This window comes from Haliotis rubra, unplaced genomic scaffold (assembly GCF_003918875.1).
Source record: "Haliotis rubra isolate DU_JTF1 unplaced genomic scaffold, ASM391887v1 Scf799, whole genome shotgun sequence".
Classification (NCBI taxonomy): domain Eukaryota; kingdom Metazoa; phylum Mollusca; class Gastropoda; order Lepetellida; family Haliotidae; genus Haliotis; species Haliotis rubra.
The window spans coordinates 40910-60436 of record NW_025767522.1 but is presented as its reverse complement, the minus strand read 5'-3'; the positions used below and the strand labels follow the sequence as shown (position 1 = coordinate 60436).

The window sequence follows — 19527 nt, the reverse complement described above, 5'->3', positions numbered from 1 at the left end:
GTACACAAGAACATCCAGTAACAAGTGCACCCAGTAACAAGAACATCCAGTAACAAGTACACCCAGAAACAAATACATCCAGTAACAAGTACACCCAGAAACAAATACATCCAGTAACAAGTACACCCAGTAACAAGTACACCCAGTAACAAGTACATCCAGTAACAAGTACACCCAGTAACAAGTACATCCAGTAACAAGTACATCCAGTAACCAGTAACAAGTACATCCAGTAATAAGTACACCCAGTAACAAGTACATACAGTAACAAGTACATCCAGTAACAAGTACATCCAGTAACAAGTACATCCAGTAACAAGTACACCCAGGAACAAATACACCCAGTAACAAGTACACCCAGGAACAAGTACACGCAGTAACAAGTACACCCAGGAACAAGTACATGAACAAAGGCCTTGTCAAACTACCACTTCCTAGTGCAGTGTTCTGCAGCAAAATATTACAATGAAAACATGAGGTGATAACACTCACTTCAGCAGAACAATCTGTCATTCATCATGCTGATAATCAAGATAAAATATGTGCAAACAGGATAAACCTTCACACAGTCTCAACTGCTGGACTAGGCCCTTAAATAATGTTTCGCCTGTTTTGTCAAGATCAGCAGAGTCTTGACCAAGAATAATAAGTTGTCTCCTGAGAATGGTTCAGCTAGTCTTGACTATCTCAGCTCTGAAATTAAGGATTGTTCTGGGCTATATTTGGATTTGTTGTGTTATTTTGAAGATGTATTTAAATCGGATAACTTTACAGGGGTGGAAATAACCCATTGCCCGACGTCCGAGTCCAGTGTTTTTTTCTGTCGGGCAAGCAAATTGTATATCACACTGTACCGGTGTCCAGTTGACTTTCCAATGTTAATTATGTTGTTTATTTAAAAAATCAACAAGAAAACAGCCGGTATAGTGGAAATATTATCAGGGCAAGTGATTTTACATGTGCCACTGTGCCTGAGTACAGTAGCAATTGTAAAGTTATTTCCACCCCTGCTTTATTTCTGGGGCTTAAAGTAAGTCTATAGTAATTAACAGAGGCCCAGATAAGCTGCATATCCGGGTAAAATACGCATAGAAAATTTCCAACTACGCATTGAAAAATAATTCTTGCGTACCAAATACGCATTTAAAATGTTAGATACGCAAATAGTTTAAAACAAATGCGTACGGAATATATTTTTTTAAAAATCGCTTGCGTTATGAAAAAGACATCGATTGCTGTCAAGTTGTACTGTTAGTATAGGACAAGTGTTGTACTGTCAGTATAGGATGAGTGATTTTTTTATGAAATCATTTCCATTATATTAAGTTGGTTTTGATTAGGTATGACATAAGGCAGAACATACCTGCTTAGTAAACTTACTCAATGACATATACTTAGGTGAGTAAAATGACTGAAATACGCATATATTTGAAAGCAGTGGGTAACGGAAAATGAAATACCCACTCAACATTCATAATACACACTCCAAAAAAGTACAGTGGGTACAGTACCCACATGAGCTAAATCTTATCTGGAGCTCTGATTAACATTCATTCTCTTCCCACAGAGGTTACTTGTCATATCTTCCTACGAACCTCTGTTCTAATACGGCCATATTTCCCGGTTCTCGTAAAATCCCCTAGCGGCAAAAGATCACAACACGAATTATCTCCCTTCTTTCTATCCAATCAGAACACGTGTCACATCGACTTAGATTCAACTTGACTAACACAAGCAAATGTGGGGCCACAAATATCCCCCATCTGCCGGGGACTTGTGTTGATGTTACACACAAGACATTTAATGGCTGGCTTGTCCGTTGTCAACGAGGGCGATGGAGACGCCACTGATCCGCCATAACATGACTGAGCTCTGTCTAGAAGAAACGTTTGGGCATCGCGCAGGGGAAGATGTTTAGTTTTCTCGAAGCATATGGAAATTACCGAGGCTTTGCGAATGATCACTTTTGAAACGTCGCTGATTGCACAACTAAATCTGATTGCCTCCAATCACGAGTCTTGAACGCTCACACCATGAAAGGGTCGTATTAGAACAGAGGTTACGTAGGAAGATATGACAGGAGTAACCTCTGTGGGAAGAGAATGATTAACATTAAGAACAGTTACTGAATGCTTCAAGACGTTAAGATTGCAGAATCTGACGACCTGATACACTTATTCACGTCTCACCAGAAGCATAACCTCCTGCTCATCTTCCCATCTACGCGTGTCATCTAAACTGTCTACATGTTAAGTCTCGGAAACTTGTATTCCACTCATATAAGTAAGCTCATCTAAAATGCTTAATGTCTTGGAATGGCATTTAGATGTAACAAGCATTAAGAGGGAAGCTTGTGGATGTCAACTTGTGTAATCATGGAAGAGGGATTGGAATATACTCCAAATGTCATGTTGTCATCCATAAATCCATTGCTTTATGTTTACCATGTTTACAGTGACAGAGGTATTCTCCACTGACAGCTGTGACCTAACATCTACAAGTATCACCTACAATACAACAGGACACTTTACATCGGATGAACCCAGAGCTTATTCAAAATGACATTCATGAAATCTTAAGAGCTTCAGCCATGTTACACTTGCTGCATATTTGGTTGTGTTTTTACTGCAGGACTTTGGGACATGCTGACAATGAATGGGTGGGTGGATGGATGGATGGATGGGTGATGCTTTACATGATATGCTGACAATCACAGATAATAAATATATCAAAGCATGGCTTTGAATTCAGTTAACATAAACTGGTTGGCATTTTCACTTCAGTTTGTTCACATGCTTTACAGACATGAATTAAGTGTGGACGGGGGAAAGAAACTAATGGATGTTTTATCTTCTTTAACCTCAATTGCGTAGATTGATGCTCACGATGTTGATCACTGGATTGTCTGGTCCAGCTACATTATTTACAGGCCCCCACTGGGGTGGAAATAACTTTAAAATTGCTAGTGTACTCCGGTACAGTGGCACATGTAAAATCACTTGCCCTGATAATTTTTCCACTATACCGGCCATTTTCTTGTTGATTTTTTAAATAAACAACATAATTAACATTGGAATATCAACTGGACACCGGTACAGTGTGATATACAAATTTGCTTGCCCGACAGAAAAAAACACTGGACTCGGGCGTCGGGCAATGGGTTATTTCCACCCCTGCACCACCATATAGTTGAAATATTGCTAAGTGCAGTGTTAAACAACAAACAAACAATAACTTCTTTAATTTCTGCTTATCATAATCAATGGTAATTCTTGAAAGGAGAATCTCTCATGCATGCAGCACTTTTTCATGCCAAAAGTTTTATCATTTTTACTGCAAGCTAGGAAAGCTGACAGTGCAGCCATGATGCAGCCTTTAAAAATCCCATGGTCTGCCAGTCTGAGACTACTAAACTGTGTAGAGGACAAGAAAAATGATGGTAGTCCTCACAGACAAGTAGCATTAGTCTCTGATACAGACCTGAAACAACACAACCCATACAAGCCTAGAAAGTCTCTTTTTTTATCATATTACTAAATATAAATAAGGGACTATTTTCTGTAAAAAATATGTTCATTTCTGAGAAAAGACATTAGTCTATAGGATCATTTGAGGATTATAATTCTGAACCAGTTCTAAGTGCTTTAATTTTGTTACAAATTACAACTTGACTATAAGAGACAGAAAATGTACAAACAGTAAATAGAGTCCCTTTTAAGAGGGACTAAACGCAAACTGGTGTACAAGGTTCAGTGAGAAATCATTTAGATTTACACTTGTCCTTGAATTGAATTGTTAAGATAGCTATACCCATTAAAGTGAGTGAGTGAGTTAATATTTAACGTCACATCGGCAATATCTCAGCCATATCGTGACGAAAACAATCCATACAATAAAAGATGAAAAAATATTTGGAAGATTAAAACCTGTCGACGATGGACAGTAAAAATGCAAGAGAATCACAGATATGAATATAAAACTAGCGAGGAAAGCTAAAGAAAAATCCCAATTAAAGAAGACATTACAGTATAAAACACGGGCTATAGATCGCCAACAACTGAAGGTAGATCACCATACTAGGAACCATGGGGACTTACATTACTTTTGCTACCTGCATGGATCCTAGCTGGATTTACACCATACCTTCAGCCACTGGTGATTGTAGGAAAATTTAGCCAACAGTTAAAATAACAAAAATACTACATTTAAAATGTGATCATGTATATTTTACTTTGAAAGTTTTGGGACTTCCCATTAAAGAGGGACAAGGTAAGGCGAATAGGTAGTCCAAGCCAGCTGGATTCAAGTTTACTGCCTAATAAATTTTTAGTTTCCATGCAAACAGGCAGGGAGAATGTGTAACCCAGTTTACCCTTTACAATTTGTGTACCTGTATTTCTTTATCTTTAGAGATCTTTACTGGCCTCTGCATGAATCACCTGCAGTGAACAATGCACAAACAGCTTTGTCTTGATCATTGTAACTCGGATATATATCACCTTAATGGTTATGTATGCGTGATAATATTATGCATGCAAGCGATGACACACTTGGGAACATTGCTTCACATCAATAGATGCAGATTGATAGGCCTTGTCATCAGCCAGTTCTTAAGGCAGGATTATTACTTTGAAATGTCTACTCATTTGCTTAAACATACCCAATAGGCTGGACTCAAGGGAGTAAAAGTATATACAGTCAGCTCTCGTTAATCCGACACTCATTAATCCGACAATCACGTTAATCCGACAAAAAATTAGGGAACCATTTAAAACAGTGATAATTACTCTCGTTAATCCGACATTCTCGCATTCCGACTCCGACACACCAATCTAGCAGCTGATTATTGTAAATACATTGTAAAAACATTGGTTAATCCAACAATCAACACAGCCGGTCGGATGATCCGACCGTATACAAACAATCACACGTGAGTGGTAATTAGCGTGTGCCTTACTGGCTGCTTGACACCGGCGTCAGTGAACATCACACTTGTTAATTAGGAACACAGGATAATTAATTGTGACGATTTAATCAAGAAATAACAGTAGAGCGAGCTGTATAAAATGTTTACAACCGACATGAGTTTTCATCACAAGATGTTTGTCACAAGTACACCACCTGCTAAGCGACCCCTTGTAGAAGTTACGCCATTGATCAAGAAAGAAATCTCCTGAAGAAAGACAAACCCCAGACAACACAACAAGAAGTCATCACTTTTGCTGAGCAGAAGTTTGATATGAAGACTGGACAATCAACCGTATCTGACATCCTGAAGCAGTCTGCTTAGTGGTTGAGCGTCTCTACGACTGATTCCGATGCTTCAAGCTATCTGAGGCCAAAACATCGTTGAACACTTTGCAAACATTTCTGACACACCACTTAGACGTGTTTGATGTTAATGACCATCAAAGACTTTTTTCAAGTTATAAATTATATATGTTATGATAAACACCTGATGTACATTAGACGTCCACATGTTATTATGGAATTAGTTGTATGGAAACTGTAACATATTCAACATCCGGGTCATAATGGCAGCTGATATGCGGTAAAAAACAAACGTGAGTTTTGTGCCAATGTGGTCATGAAATAGATATGAAACTGTTCGCTTATATGATTTTATATGTATGTTATGCCATCTATGAATGTTAATAAATGAAAACAAGTATGTATTGTTAGTATTTTTTATTTCTGTGAATATTTTTACATACGATGAAGATAACTAGATCTACCATTTCTGATATGCATGCAACAGTATGACGATCATGACATTTAGTAAACATTGATATTTTCACACAAATACATAAATCCGACATTTTCATTAATCCGACATTTTCGTTAATCCGACATACTTCTCTGCAACCACAAGTGTCGGATTAACGAGAGTTGACTGTAATGAGAAATAATACCCAAGGAAATCTACCATTTACCCTGAGTGAGTGAGTTAAGTTTTACACCGCTTGTATCAATATTCCAGCAGGGCACACCAAAAATGAGCTTCACACATTGTACCCATGTGGGGAATCAAACCCGGGTCTTCGCCAAGAAAGGGGGAATGCTTTAACCACTAGGCTACCCCAATGCCCCTTACCCTGAGTGAAGGATAATTTACATGTGAGAAAACATTATCTAGAACCATGATGATGTACATCAGCAGTATCCTGATCATACTTCTGCCAACTATCAGAATTCATCACCTGAGATTTTACAAACATGCAACAATACCCTGTGAAGTATTATCTGAAATTTTGTTGCAAATAAACTAGTAAAACAATGCCCTGTAACATCTAGTGTGCTTAGGATCCTCACAGGGATATTTAGAGAATAACCAACGAGGTACGAGTGATTACAGGAAATATGCCAGAGTTGAAATAATGTTCACAGTGCCGAGCCTTGGCGAGGCACTAAACATTATTTTAACAAGGGCATATTTCCCATAATAACTCATACCCCGTTGGTTATTCTATTTATTACCCATAATGTAATTTAAAAAGAAGAACCACGAAATAAAAATCACCCGGAGACAGGACTTGTGACCTCAAAGAGCTGATTCGTATTCATGCGCGTAATAAACCTAACTTCTCCAGCGGTAATAACATAACTATGCTATGACAAAAAGAACCTCGTAAAATCGCTTTAAAATACAACACAAATATTTTTATGAAATAATTTATTATCATTTGTTAATATGATAAAGATGATCTTTTAAATGCAATATCACTGAATTTGATAACAGCTAAAACGTTATTTGATCAAGTAAGAGTGCCGGAACATCATTCATTCACGACTGACGTGTGTCTAGTGATGGTGTAGTGTTGAAACAAACTTTGGCAAAAACCTGTCAATTTGGGGGAAAGTCAACGGTTAAAACTTGGGAAATCTAGAAGACAACCATCCCACGAATACATCTAGAAAACGTTTTCTGTCAAGAAACTCAACAAGTTTGAAGATTAAACAACATTTTGTTCTGTAGAAGGCGTGTTACAGTCACGTCATTGGTCCCAGTAGAGTACAGCAGTTCCAAGAAGGATAACTCTAGTCAGAATCCGAGTCAATGGGAAGAATATGCCTCTTTGGAGCAGATGATCGACTGACAGAGGAGTCATTCACTACCATAAATTGGACTTGAGAATAGTGTATGTACAGAATGAAGATTTACGGCATGAGACAACTGTGATGCCATGGTAGACTCACTTGTCACACTTTCAGGTAACACCTTTACAGGGGTGGAAATAACCCATTGCCCGACACCCCAGTGCAGTGTTTTTTTCTGTCGGGCAAGCAAATTTGTATATCACAACTGTAGCGGTGTCCAGTTGACTTTCCAATGTTAATTATGTTGTATATTTAACAAATCAACAAGAAAATCGGCCAGTATAGTGGAAAAATTATCAGGGCAAGTGATTTTACATGTGCCACTGTACCGGAGTACACTATCAATTTTAAAGTTATTTCCACCCCTGCTTTAGTCTGTATGTTCTGCTTCTATTTCCCCAAATTGAGTTTTAACAACAAGCAGGTTGTAGGAATTCAAGGGCTGTAAAATGTCTTATCACTCTTCCTGTTAGGTCCCCATCAACTTTAAAGTTCTAGGTCATTGGCCTTGATCGGGTTAGCCTAATGGCGGCCATGTTTGTTTACAAACAATGCAAACGATTGTTGTTGTTTTTTGTTTGTGATTTTTTAAGGTTATTTATTTTAAAGAGACTACTATTTATAACGCAATTTTATTGCAAAATAATAATGTCTAATGTCTTTAACCATTATGTTTTCTTTTTCAAATCTCGGAATGAGTGAGTACAGCACACAATCTCCTACCCAGAGTTCCATGCGGCCAGCCAGCATAGTACCTCTGCCACAGGCCAGAAAAATGTGACGATTCGTCACATCTTACAATGTCCATTCAAAAAAAATAATATAATGTACAGATTTCTTTTACTCTTTTATTTTTGACGAGTCTACACATCTAACTAAACATCTTTAATAGAATGGTTTAGTTTCACTGAAAAATTATCCAAAAACATGTAACACTATTTCGATTTGCGTAGCGATCCTTTGTTTACATAGGTTGTACGGTTCCACGTGCAGTCATCGAAGCCGTCGGAGAGCAAACGATGCAGCCAGTTTGATATCTAAATATGTACTGCCATAGACCTAACTGTCGCAGTTGTGGAAGAATATATATGTAACAATGTAAAACATTATGAAGAGAACCGAAAAGCTTTCGTGAGTCCAGTCCCTTCTTATTATGAATATGCGCGTTTGATTACAAACAAGAGAAAAGTACGGTCACGTGATATGCAAATTAGCCTGTGGCAGTGATGTTATGCTAAGTCATCACTGCGCCGGAGTGTGTACAGCACATTCTAATTATCAATGAAACGGTAAAATTTGTCAATGAACTTGGATCATGAAAAGTAGTTCCGTCAACCAATCATATTTCTTCTCTGCTTAGCTGACCAATCAACCAATGTTGATTGTGTATCAGATTATATAATAAATATAGCCTTCACCACTGAATAATTTTAGCAAGTGTCAGTTTGTGGTGGTCTTAATATTTTCATGCTACTTATGTTGTTCATTTTCAACTTAATTAATAGGGAAAAGGGAATACAATTATTAGTTTTGAGACATAACAAATACCAGTCCTCAAAACTTCATCATTAAAATGTTAAATTCCTTCCACTGGTAAGATTCAAAAGACATACTGTAATTAGTTCTATTCCATGTTTTATTATTTATAACACGAACGACAATTGCGTATTGAAAAGTTCACAGTTATCTCCTGATAAAAATGAGATCAGCAAAATAGGACGGGAGATTTTGCTTATTCCAGTTACTACATATAAAACATCGAGAAGAAAGGAAATTGTTGTGACTTTGCTGGATGGAAAACTTGCATTTAGCTAGTCATACTAACATCCAGAGTCTGGGATCATGTATAACTGAAAGGTACATACGTATTTCTATAGTACCACTGACCTATTTTTTAACCACCTGATGATACAATAATCTTAATGTTATGAAACCATGACTTTGAACAAAGAATCATCACGTGCTTATTCCAAATGTTTTACATAACAACACTTCTGTACATATCACAAGATCATCCTGACCTATCACATTTAATTATCGACATCGTCAATTCACTATCTACCCTCGACATGCCAATGTTTATCAGCTGTTTGTTGTCTTTACTCATGCACAGATTATGCAAAACAAATAAGGGGGCGTGGCTTAGAGTAGAAGCATGTGATTCAAAGTCATTACTCCGACATACCGTCAATTCTCAAGTGTTTATGTGATAACAACATTTTCTGGAATAAAAACCCAATAAATGAACTTTGCAGTGAACCGTAAACATTCGATTTTCATTAACGAATAAATTATCCTTACTTGTATTTCTCAAAGAGAGCATAAGCTTCATCGAACCCGTTGTTTAGCAGCATGTTGATGCCAGTAAGCGCCATTTCGGCGTCATCTGTCAAACCAGCATCCTCCCCTTCTCCAGCATTCATGTCTTCTATCTCGTTCGCCTGTGCCATGTTGATTCTAAGTCAGCCACACTTATGATATGCGTTATCACGTCCAAAATGTAGCTTTAATCGCATGAAGCTGACAGTTCCTCAAGTTTCCCTGGTGTCCGCCATGTTGTTTTGGGCAACAGCCTCGATCTGGTTTCTTGTATATATAGTTAGTTTCAGGAAATATGTTTGTGTTTAGATTTAGATGTTTCTCACTTGCTCAATAAGAATTGACAAGTATGGTTTTGTCTTTTACTCTTTTTAAAGACCCCATGGCGACACGAAAAGAACATACGTTATAAAACAGACTCAACGTGATCGGGCTAAAGATGCATCTTGTCATTCCAGGCGCGTAGCCAGCCAAATTTTTCGTGTGAGCCCGATAGGTTGCAGAACTTTATATGTAGATAGTATTGAGGGCTTGCCTGACTTTCATTTTTTAATCACTGAAAGAAAGACGCCTTTCAATTTTATGATATCAAGAATATCATGTTTATTGTACATGGTGACTGTATTGGTTAGACTTTGTTATCAAAGAACATTGTAGTCAAAATGATTCATAGAGGGATTACCATTTTTAAATTGTTCTGATAACGCTTTTGTAGGTATTCTTGGAATTAGAAGAATTTTTTTTGTTTTAGCAAAAATAATGTGTAAGCCCCGGCTTTTTTTATAACGGTAGCTACGACCCTGCATTCATCGATACATGCCCAAATCTGTCTGTCGAAAACTGTTATCGTATATTCATTAATGTTAGAAGGCACAGAAGGGAGTATATGGAGAGGAAAAACAACGATAATTTAGCATTAACCTTTCATATGATTTATATTATGCAGAGTTGAAACTGTCTTTGTAATATTTGTCTATCGTGATGGTATACCGTGTTCCAAACTAATCGCGATTACATTGTTTGAGTAAATTTATGTAGTATTAAGGATACAGAGAGACACCTTACCCTAAAAAATAGAGACGTAAGTAAAATCTCACATATTTGCTATTTTTTTCACATGGAACGGCATAACATTCTCAATTGAAGCCAAAAGTTAAAAATGACCTGTTCTTATTGTGAATAAAACCAACAGCACCAGGTTATAATGTCTAAATTACAGTACAGGTTGACCTGTAAAGGGTTAACGTGCTGCACGTTAGCACATGGAAAACATTACTAGCAAATTTTCTCTCGAAAATACAATTGACAGACCTTCAACCGAAGTGATCTATTTGAAATATACACAGTATACTTATTTGTTTTGTGATCTATTAAGACAATTGTTGTTCATACTTTAAATTTTACTACACTTGCTACCCGTCTGAATTTTCCACATAATTACATATTTATTTTTTATTATTTAGACTGTATATACATTTCTTTCTTCTCCGACATCTGGGGCTGTGTAAAGTCGTCTTGTGCTTAGTGTGAAACCACTTTAGAAGCATCCTCTGAACATTATTTGATAACGATTTGTGACATAAGATAATTCAAGACAGGCACTACAGATTCACTTGTCACTAATTCTTGTATTAACTAAAAATAACATTGAGTATAGAGTAACGCCCTTGACGTTAATATTCAAATAACTGGTATCCATATAGCCCTCTAAACCCCCTGTGTGTGTGTTGTGTGTGGAGTTAGAAGGTTTGTTGTTTAAATGGGTGCCAGTCAAATCGCCCCAGCTACAAAATGCCCCAGCAAATCTGATCAAAATGCCTCGGATTTTTGGTCAAATTGCCCCAGGGGGTAGTAAAATTGCCCCATTTTATTTCAAAATGATTAAATATATGGCATAAATGCATAGTTTTTGTCAACTTCGATATTATATTCTTCACATAATATTATATAGTAATGTTTCTGATAAATGTTCCATTATTAATCTGATAAGAGCAAAAGTAATATTCCTGTATAGGCAAAACTGTAATACCAATTATTTGCATGTTAATATGGCTGGAATAATCGAAAATAGGCAGTATAAATGATTTGTACATAGTTTCCAGAGTCTTTCTATTGAGGCGATACTTAAAACTTCTCAGACAGTTTATCATGGGGCCAACTTTGTTTGAAATGGTTTCGATATGACTATGCCAGAGGCCGTCTTGTTGAAATGTTACTCCTAGGTGTTTATGGGCTGGCATCTCGACGATGACAGAATTATTTATTAGCAATTCTGGAACATTGATCACAAATTGATCTTCTGCTTCCCGGTTTAGTCCCAAGTTTGACAGTGAAAGCTCAGGCAAAGTACCATATACCTTATCATGAGAGTGCATGATATATACTTGGTAAAATATTTTGGGTCAAATCTTGAAGGTGGCATCCATTGAAACAGTATCACTTTCACACAATCCATTGAAACAGTATCACTTTCACACAATCTGGATAAACTAGAGAGAGTTTCAAAAACAATGATCCCACTACTGTTGTTGTCATCTACCAGTAGATAGTCTTCTGCTTGGGCGTCTTTTGGAGTACGGGGACCTTCTTGGTTCTTTGTCTGTACAGACTTGACTTGATACTCTCATACATCTGAAGTCGGGCTGCAATCTCTTGAGCTGTTGCTTCTTCACACGCATCTAAAATCTTTCTCCTTTCTTTCTCCTAAATCTTTGGCACACCTGTCAGGTCTTCTCGTGCTCGTTTTTTTCATATTACTGGTATGGATATAGGAATCAATAGGGCCGTACTAATGTACCGGTACTTCTCTCAGTTGATTGCATTCAAATAATTACCCTTAATTGGTACAGATAGTTATCCCAGTTTTGACTTCACACCTTAACGGATTAGCGACCGAGACGCTGTCAAAAATGGGACTCTACTCTGCATCCCATGCTTGTCGTAAAAGCGACTAACGGGATCGGATGGATCAGTCTCGCTGACTTGGTTGACACATGTGATTGTGTGGATCGATTATCATGATGTTAATCACTGGATTGTCTGGTCAAGAACCGATCATTTACATACTGCCGTAAAATATAGCTGGAATATTGCTGAGTGCGGCGTTAGACAAGACACAAACTCACACCAATATTTGTTATGAATATGGCACTGGATGATAGCCTCCCTGCTTCATTTGCGCACGAAACAAGGACTGGTTTTCTTCTTCTTCATCATCATCATCATCATCAACATCATCATCAACTTGCACGCTGTACAGTTATCTTGAACACAACGTTATTATTACCCAATTTCACCTAAAATCAATCACTACCGAGGTATTCATGTTCATGTAAAGTTAATTCATGTATGTTGATAAAATAACCTTTGATCACACTTTTCTAATTTCGGAAGGTCCGTGGTTCGAATCCTATTAGGGGACTCGAAAATGTCACACCGCAACATTTTTCTGAAAAAGACTATACGCCGGAAAGACAGGTGCTCTAAGGGGGATAACTCTGAATTGTTTACGTTTAAGGACGCATGCTGAACGATCTTCCCAGAGGAAGCACATTACGCGTGATTTCTCCCGGAAAAAGTCACAGTTATAAGAAGTTTCAAGCACAAACTGTTTAAGGTGGCATGAAAGTGGTAAGGTTTAACAAGTGACAAGTGTATTTTCGTCACTATTAGTGCGTAGCGGTAACTTGAGTCCAAACATATTGAAGACGAAGTTCTGTAAAATCTTTACCCTATCCCAACGGCGCCTGGCCGAGAGCCGCGATGCGGTCCTATACAGTCAAGACAGCTCTCGATGCAGGGTTCTGTCTTGACTGTATAGGACCGCATCGCTGCTCTCGGCTACACAGCCCCCTCTCGGCTTTGTGTTTGGCCGTGTGTGGCATGGATACCAAAACCTGTCAGTGTGCACTGTAATATTTCACCAGACGTAGACTACGCCTGCAAAGATACCTGTGAACCCGATACCCATAAGAAGATTACTGTCTCATGACCATATACCACTAATGTGTCATTTAACTTGTCTGTGTATTCATGACTCTAGGCCACTTTTTTGTCCAACTTAAAGGATGAGAGAATGTCTGGAAGACATGAAGAAACATTTTATGTTCCATGAATTGCAACTTAATTTAACTTAGTATATAACAACACTGTAGATTATCTTTTTCATGCTCTTCATCTTCTGTGAACAAGATATGTTACTGGTAGCCAAACAGTTATCGCCATATTTTAGCGGTATTTACAAAATGACTCCACCATTCGTTAAATTAATGAAACAGAACCAATCATGATACTTAATCAGCTATTCGCCCGATGTGTCCAGCCAGTTCACTGCCGCCGATAGTGTTTTATGTAACGAGGTGGAAGGGAATCATGGCAGTACAAATAGATGTTTTCTCACGACTGTAACAGTTATCGCCATTTCAGAATTGCTCTTGCCATTCGTGAAATAATATATATTTATATCATACAGTAACATCGAATATGTGATTGTATGACTAACTGTGTGTTTTTTTTACAGTAGATTGATAGGGAACGAAACAATTAATGACTTGTGAACTTGAACTTGCTATTATATAGATCATGTGACATCCCCCAGACTAAGTTAAATCTTTTAATAGGGTTCATATCTTTATCTTTAATTTTTCTCTTACGTTACTTACCGTGAAGAATTTGCTTGTGCTGTCCTTTATTGTTGTCAAATACCGTGGGGAAAAATACCGGAATTGTAATTGACCGGAACTGTGCACGTGTAATACAGATGTCTTGGCGATAGCCAGTAGACACAGTTTTGCTACATGTGACATCAGCAAGATTCCTGTTTACAAGTTTTCCGAGATCTATGTGTTTTTCACTGTAAATTTTTCTTAAATGTCCCTAAGTTATTTCAAATGAATTTAGATTGCCATGGTACTGTGGGAGACGGATCATCACATGTACTTCGTTAAGATGGTGTCAGTTTTGTAGACTGATCGTTGGTTTTGCAGGGCTCCAGATAAGGGCTGTATCGGCGTATGTACAGATATAAAATAAGCACGACAGGTAGGAAATAATTTAGAAAACGTATTGCTTTATTGTTTATTGACCTGTTTACACAAGAGTAGCAATGTTGTGGTGCATATATGAAACAAAACACAAGATTACTGATACTCCATTAATTTCCATTCAGTACTCTAAATGCACTCTTATTGTTTTCCAGTACTCCTATATTGAAAAAATAAGGAATACGTCCTCCTGATCATGAAAAATTATCTGGAGCCCTGGTTTTGGCTAGAATGATCTGGGGCCCTAAGGTGGTCGTAACTCCCATACTTTTACATAGACTTACGACTGTCATAGCGCTACAATCGCTTTGAGGAATGGGGAACTGGTACCAATGGGTTTAGTAGCTTTGACTGGAAAGTCAGAACCATTAGCTTTAAGCCATTTGACCATGTCACTTTTTCTTGATGCAGATGATGAGCATTACATTATGGGATCCATGGAGTTATGATCAGGGGCATTATCAATAACAATCACTCATTTATCTGGCAAAAGATCGGATGAGCTTTCCAAGGTACCATTGTACAAAATAACCATAGGCTATGACTGTTGTAAGCTGGCGTTAAGGAATGGGAGTTATGATGACTTTGTACAACATCAAACAGCACATTTTCCGTCAAAGCAGAAGAATGTATTTAAGAATTTTTGTCAACAGATCAAAACCAGGTAGAAATCTAAATATAATCCAACAGAAACAGAAAGAGATTCTTTTCTTTTCCACATGGTATTTTCCTGCTGTACGTGGGATCTGGAGACTGCCATTGATAAGAGGATACAGGGCTTTACCCGGGGACCCCTAATTATTAATTTTAAGGGTCCTGTGAAGTATCAGTGTAGACAACTCTGTCTTTCGATTATTTCTTTAGAGCCTGGGAGGCTGGGATGAATAATTGATCATGTGGACTGATGGATGAAATGATGCATGTAACTGCTCTGAAAGAATCAAATAAACACTTGGCAGAGTCATAGATGTGTTGCGGGTACCGTGAATAATATTGTGTGTCCGTCTGGACACAGTGAATTGTTTCTCTGTGTCCATTTTCTACATTTGTGAATACTAGACGCACATTTGCATGTCGTTTGGTCCCTGCCTGGCTCTCGACATTAATGGGTACAACAAGGACTGGTCGGCTTGCAGTCAGTATAATGTGTCTGAGTGGGGTATTCATGCTTCACTACGACATGGTATTTCAGTGGGCTAGCACTATAAAACCAGCTTCAGTCTGGGCTAGTACAAGCAGTCCCACATACACATACACACGCATGCACGTCGTCATATGAGCGAAATATTCTCCAGCGCGATGATAAACCCAATTTCACCTCACCTCATTTGCATGTCGCATAAAACCCTGGGATATATGATTTGTACTTACCCATGTTTCGTACAGCCATACAAATTGAAATCCCTGTTCCTGTTTCTGTCAAATTACCATTAGATATTTGGCTCTCGTTGCAATGATGTCTTCTCCTTTCCACAAATTAAGTTTTAAACTGTTCACATGTTTATATTTATAACCCAACTTCAATAAGAGTTTACAGATCATGTCATGCTCTTCTTTCAGGATTTTCTTGAACATTCTGTATGAAGTAGGGTCATTTGTTTCCTAAAAATACAAAATGATATCTCTTAATACCCCCTTGTCAGAACTGTCTAGCTTTTGCTAATCTTAGATGTTGGGATGCCACCTTCCCCCTCATCATTTCCAGGGGCGGTGGGGTAGCCTAGTGGTTAAAGTGTTGGCTCGTCTCGTCGAAGACCCGGGTTCGAATCCCCACATGGGTACAATGTGTGAAGCCCATTTCTGGTGTTCCCCCGCCATGATGTTGCTGGAATATTGCTAAAAGCGGCGTAAAACCAAACTCAGTCAGTCAGTCAGTCATCATTTCCATTATGCAAGGTTTACAGGCTTTCAGGGGGACTAACTCTAGTGTCCATAAAGATAAGTTGGTTGCATGCAATGCTCTTTATGTGATACATATAAGGGTGTGTCTGTGTTTGGTTGATGTTTACAAAAGCGATATGCCTTACAAATAATATCATGGGCATCGTTTGACAACCTATATCCATGTTACAGAATATGTCTTGCCCATACTAATATTGCTGGTGCAACAATAGGTTTATTGTGACTTAGGGGCATGCAGCATGATTGTTTGACACAAATTATGTCATTGTTGGGAGATGTTAAGCCTTTCTTCCCATGACTTTTTTTCCTATGATATTTTTTCCGATCACCTGTGCTTACATACCTACCACAGGGACATGTCACAAGATTACATAGACATGAAGCAATTTTTAATTTTTGGACTTGCAATATTGCAAAACTTAAATTTCTGGTGAAGTCAATAATTATTTGATTTTTGTTTTCATGATTATATGTTGAATGGACAGTAGTACAAAAACAGGTGCCAATATGATGGTTGATGAACATGAGTCAGTTCTGGAGCAAGATGGCCAAGCTGTGTGTGAGCCACTATTTGCTGTGCAGAGTTGCATGCATTAGGTGTGACAGTGATTGTTTTGAACCACAAATTATGTTTATGCAGCATCATTTTGTTTTATACTCCTTCAACGAACAGACATTCTGTTGTAGAACGATGCTACGCTCGCTTCGCTCGCTCGCTCACTCACTCACTCACTCACTCACTCACTCACTCACTCACTCACTCACTCACTCACTCACTCACTCACTCACTCACATCACGACGCGACGCGACGCGACGCTCCACTCCGCGACGCGACGCGATCAAGACGCACGCATTGACGCGACGCGACGCGCGCACGCACCTACCTACGCATGCACCCATTCACTCACCCATGGCAAATTAGTGCCACAACAATCATTGGGTTTTGCATCAGGAAATTACAAAGGGCAATTTACATCAAACACTTACCCATGTGAAATCATAGTATCTATTATTTATGGCGTTATTCTAATATCAAATTCACTGGACCACATCTTGTTTCTCTTAACAGAATGAAAATGGAAAATGACCAGGTGAAGCAGGAACAACGTACATTCCTCCGAGAACGATTCCTGCGAATGCTTGGTGCTATCACAGGGATGAAGGCAGAAGTAACCATGGTTCAAAAGTCCCAAGTTTCAGCCACCATAGGTCCATCAGACATCGAGTTTGAGAACATGCAGGTGTCAGATCTATACACTCATCTAGGTTTGATTCCAGCTGCTGTACTCAGAACATCGGACGTGGTATCGATCAGGATGGAAAACTACCTCCCGCATGGCTCTAGCTGAAGTAATCCGTTCCTGATGACATAATAGAAGCTGCTAATTTTATAAAACATCCTTCACTTTCTTTTGAGGCTGAGTGGTTTATGTTTTGTTTTGTGGATGTTTTAACATGGAATTTGAAGTTCCACAATTAGGAAGACATGCTGTTGATTTAAATGTGTTTAATGTAATAGGCTTTTTGTGAACCTTTATCATGTGTATTTCAAATTTTGCCAGGAAATTAACATGAAACAAACCTTGACAACCTTTTGGCATCCTGCTTTCTGTAATATGTGTTATGGAACATGTTAAAAAATATATATTGTCTGACCTTGACATCAGATTCCAAACTTGGTCAATTTCTGTCTAATACCTGCTTGTACAGATTGTTTGATGTGTGATTCTGTTGATGAGTGGATGAAGCACGAGTGATGAAGTTCTGCAAATAGTTCTCATCACTTCCATTGTCAGTGAGAACATTTCACGTTTTATGATGTGGATAATACCTGACTGTTGGATGATACAGAATATCCTTCTGAAACATTGAATCATTAGTTTGGCGAGATCTTTCCTCTTGTGTGGAATCCTAATGCATCTGAAACATCTTATTTTGTGACAACTTTTATGTATGATGTTTTGAATTTATGATTTGTCAATCATTTTTAATGTATGTCTTTCCTTTTCTTTTATATGATTTCAAGAATGGTGAAGTGCAGGGCATTTAGTATTTGCACTAATTTTCTGCAACTTGATGTATTTGACTTTTACCGTTCAGAGTTTATCTGAAGTTTTATTAAGTTAGAGCCTTTGACAGAAAATGATGAAGCTTTATTACATGTTCACCAAAACTGTTTCAATATATTCTGACATTTTCCACATGTCTTATAAAGATTCCTGAATAAAAGAGTCATCTTTTTGTATTTTATAGTGAGTGAGTGAGTGTGTGTGGCTTTACACCGCTTTTAGCAACATTTGAGCTACATAACAGCGGGGGACACCAGAAATGGCTTCTCACATTGTACCTATGTGGGGAATCGAAACCTGTGTCTTCAACGTGATGAACAAATGTTTTAACCACTAGGCTACCCCACCACCCTGTATTTTACAGGGTGTACAATACATGATTGTTTCCCATGCATGTGAGAGCCGAGAAAGATGAGGGTCTAGGGAACACATTGGTCTGTCTGGCCTTGCGTTGAATATTTATAGGCCTCTGTGATACAGACACATATATTGCTGACAAATAACAATTTGAATGGGTCAGTTGTGTGATACTTTGTTTAATGTGACTATTTGACATCAGGGTTGAGGTGATGCACAGAAGGGATGCATCACAGATGACTCTGGCAGTGGCAGGGTGAATCATTTTGTCAGAATCTACTTTTAGTGGGACAGAGTTCGTCAAGGCATTCTCACAACGCTTCTTGTTATCCAGTTAGTCAGGCTCTGTGGTTAACAGGTTTTTTAGTTGAATCTGTGATAAATGATCATTCTAAATTCTTAATGTATCCCTCTTAAAATATCTTTAAGATTCAACATGATTGACTGCTAAGTGAATATTATGGAAATTAGTTGCTGTTCCTGGATTTGCAAAGTAGATACCCCTCTGATGGTATTGCAAAGTAGATACCCCTCTGATGGTATTGCAAAGTAGATACCCTCTGATAGTATTGCAAAGTAGATACCTCTCTGATAGTATTGCAAAGTAGATACCCCTCTGATAGTATTGCAAAGTAGATACCCTCTGATGGTATTGCAAAGTAGATACCCCTCTGATGGTATTGCAAAGTAGATAGCCCTCTGATGGTATTGCAAAGTAGATACCCCTCTGATAGTATTG

General features: G+C 38.1%; 1 protein-coding gene and 1 long non-coding RNA gene across 2 annotated transcripts in view; one reads left to right on the top strand and one right to left on the bottom strand.

Annotated features, from left to right (window-relative positions):
* LOC124261356 (tetratricopeptide repeat protein 39C-like) overlaps positions 1-9662 on the bottom strand; it is a 38245-nt gene extending 28583 nt beyond the window's left edge. Inside the window, exon 1 of the mRNA XM_046695657.1 lies at positions 9400-9662. Within this exon, the coding sequence (XP_046551613.1) occupies positions 9400-9548 (149 nt within the window). The 5' untranslated portion in view covers positions 9549-9662. The remainder of the gene's footprint in view (positions 1-9399) is intronic.
* Positions 9663-12912: 3250 nt separating this feature from the next.
* LOC124261368 lies at positions 12913-18614 on the top strand. Its single transcript, XR_006894305.1, has 2 exons — positions 12913-13047; positions 17432-18614. It is a non-coding gene; the product is annotated as an uncharacterized LOC124261368 (long non-coding RNA).
* Positions 18615-19527: the final 913 nt, after the last annotated feature.